This window comes from Drosophila novamexicana, unplaced genomic scaffold (genome assembly GCF_003285875.2).
Source record: "Drosophila novamexicana strain 15010-1031.04,08,12 unplaced genomic scaffold, DnovRS2.1 tig00000770-arrow-pilon, whole genome shotgun sequence".
NCBI classification, from domain to species: Eukaryota; Metazoa; Arthropoda; class Insecta; order Diptera; family Drosophilidae; genus Drosophila; species Drosophila novamexicana.
The window spans coordinates 2,814,216-2,817,507 of record NW_020824821.1 but is presented as its reverse complement, the minus strand read 5'-3'; the positions used below and the strand labels follow the sequence as shown (position 1 = coordinate 2,817,507).

Sequence of the window (3,292 nt, the reverse complement as noted above, 5' to 3'; positions counted from 1 at the left end):
TCCGCCTCCACTGCGGCTGAATTTTATGCAGATGAAAGAATTTAAGAATTTCAGACTGCGTCGAAATATGCATACCTTTTCCGCTTAAAAGTTTATATGAGATTATTTTAAAAGTTTTTAAATCTTTTTAAATTCGTAACACACACGTCTTAATTAAAACTCCCTTGTGAAAGCGGTATATTTACATAGTTTTTGTATATACAATTCTAGTATTTAAATATATTCTTGTATTTATAAAACCACCATTGATTACATTTTTGCAAATCATTTATTTTTACATTTTGTTAGCTCTGACCCAGCATTCGAACCGATGACCATCACATAGTTTAGTTGCTTTACGAAGTTTCACACAAAAAGGTAGAGTATAGAGAATAGTTAATTGCAGACAGCTTCCAGATAAAATGTTGTCGCGTGGCTGCACCACGTGCCTTATCAGAGCACCAGCCACCCAACGCCTGGTAATTAGCTGAGGCAATAAGAACACGAATAGCTCGATTAAATGAGGCGTTAAACTCGATTTCGGTCAGGGCATAAAACAAATGTACATATATTATGTGAATACAGTTCAGAGTTTGCCGCCCCACACCGAATCGGGAATTCAGGAAACGTGTCTGAAGCAAATGAATCCATTTATACGGGCTTCTTGGCCCCCTGCTCCAGAGCATGCTGTTGCCATTGGGTGCCATCGTGGGGCAGGGGGCTGGGCACAAGCGGCGACAACATGGTCCAGAACAGACGCTTCCCCAACACCAGCTGCAGATTTTGCCAAAAGCCGAAATCGTAGCTACGATCACGTACAAAATACAAACAACTGCCGCGGCTAATCATGATCAACTGCAGGATCAGGTGCGAACTGGCCAATATCATGGCGAAAATATTGAGCTTGATTACGCCGCCATTTATGATCAGCCAGGTCAATTTGGAATCGAGTGTGGGATCATTGTTGTTGTGACCCGGGAAACTCAGGGACCGCAAGCCCATAGATAGGCCCAAATAACCAATGGGATCGCTAAACAAGACCTGGCGCTGGCTCCACAGATGGTACACATTGTAGACGAAGGCAGTGCCACAGCCCAGGCTAAGGTGGAACAACAGGGCGACAAAATAGCGCTGATTGAGATGCCCAACACAATTGGCCGTCACATTGCAATGATGATCCCGCTTCAGCATGCAACAGTTGCAGAGACGGCAGTGCCAGGCTCGTGGCGGCACCAGCATCTGGCAGTGAGTGCACAAGTGCCACAGATGCGCCTCCGTTGGTAGCGGATGCTGTCGACTCTTGGGCAGTACCATAAAGCTTGTATCTGTGCGCCAGCACATGATCATGTTGCCCGCAATATTGTGGAGCAGAAAGGCGCAGAGCAGCCAATTGAAATTATAGAATATGCCGGACGTGTCACAAATCTCGGGCAGTATGTAAAACATTTCGTAAATAAAAAAGAATCCAACGGCGAGCAGCAATAGGGCTGCCGACAGGGGATGAAGTATCCGAATTATTCGCACGCGATGCTGCTTGATGAAGCGCCACATGCTTGTCTCCAGGTAGATGATTGAACGGCACACCTGCCTCAGGACTCTCACGGGAATTTTGACCATTGCTGACACAAAAACCAAAAGTTAAAATATAGCAGAACAAAAAACCACAATAAGTGCGAGATAAAAACTTGGATTAAATGTTTTTGCAAATTATTTGAGCAAGTGCTCGGTTTGCTTGGTTTCTACTGATTTTCTAGGGGTTGCTTTTGTTCGGAACAGATTGCTTAATCGCATCAGTCAAATCAAATCTGATAGAAATGAAAATGATATTTATGTTCATTCTTTTGAAAATGATAAGCTGCTTACCCTTGTGCAATTATATTGTTCGATCAGAATGGTCATTCTAAAAGGATTATTGCTCAGAAAATTTCAATTGCAGCTCTTGCGAAAACAATTATACAATATACTACGCCTTCCTTTTCAATGCAATCAATTTCAAAAATTGTCTTACTCTATTTTCATTAATTTCATTTCAAAATCTCAATCCATAAGCTGGGTTTAATAATATAAAACAAGTAAGAGGTTCTAGTCGGGAGCTCCCGACTAGGGGATACCCTGAACCCACTTCTTCCAACATCAAATATATATATATATATACATATTCTATTTTAGAAGCTATGTCAAGTTTGGTGACTCTAGTTCTTATTATTTACCAAAATTGCCCAAAAGCAGGATATCGATATCGATGCTTATCGATTGCTTGAAAACGGAGTAAGTTATCGATTATCGGAAACAAACTCGATCTGCGCGGGAACTAGGAGCATCTACATTTCAAGTCTCTTGCTCTTATGGTGGTCGGAGAAGCTTCCTTCTGCCTGTTACATACATTTACATTTACATACAAATACAATATACCCTTATAGCCATTTTTAATGGGTTCAGGGTATAATAAATTTCGGATATCATTAAATACCCTTCTCTAAATAAAACTAAACAAAATATATTTTATAAATATTTTATATATATTATATATATAATATTTTTTCATTTCATAGACTGAATTTCATTTATAGTAAGTAGTACCCATCAATTGATAGGACCATATGAGTCCCTCGATTTATATGGCTACATAAACCAATGTCAGGGAAACAAAACAAAAATAGAAAAGATAAAAGATAACTTATTTGGGCCGCATTTGTATCGAATATATCTGTTAAATTTTCACATATTAAACCATTTATCCTTAAGCACTTTCTATGTTTGTCAGGCTTAAGCTGTGCCCTGCGGCTTCTGTAAATTTTAATCGATTTAATTTATTTTGTTTATTTGTTTTAATTTCTCAACTACAGACATTGTGTGAAAAGTGTGCAATGCATTGACAGAACTATATCAAAAAGTATTTTTAAAAAAGAAGAACAAGTCTTATATCAAATTTCTAATATCAAAAAAAATAGTTGAAAGCCGCTTAGAAAATAAAAGGCCACAATGCGTTATATATGTACACATGCATATTTAAATATAAGTGTTTCTAAATTGATATGACTGCTGCATGTTACTTTTATTCCTAGTTTCACTACAGCTGCTCTACATTTTATTTAAAGGAAAAATAAGCTTGAAAAATACATAAACACATAAATAAAATAAGTAAGCATGCATTGGTTAAGCGTGCTCGACTGGGAGATGCCCTGTAGTTAGAGTTGCAGTCAAAAGAAAAATTGCGATAATTAATCATGAAATTTAATGTAAAATCATAAAATACGTGAAAATATGTATATGGGTTAAAGTGAGAATATACTTTGTAATGCTGTTTTTTTAT

At 37.8% G+C, this 3,292-nt stretch overlaps 1 protein-coding gene across 1 annotated transcript; it reads right to left on the bottom strand.

Moving 5' to 3' along the window:
• Nucleotides 1-248: 248 nt before the first annotated feature.
• Nucleotides 249-1,720, bottom strand: LOC115763866 (probable palmitoyltransferase ZDHHC24). Its single transcript, XM_030706642.1, has one exon. It carries the CDS (start codon nt 1,594-1,596, stop codon nt 631-633), a length of 966 nt encoding a protein of 321 aa, XP_030562502.1. The 5' UTR covers nt 1,597-1,720; the 3' UTR covers nt 249-630.
• Between the last annotated feature and the right edge of the window lie 1,572 nt (nt 1,721-3,292).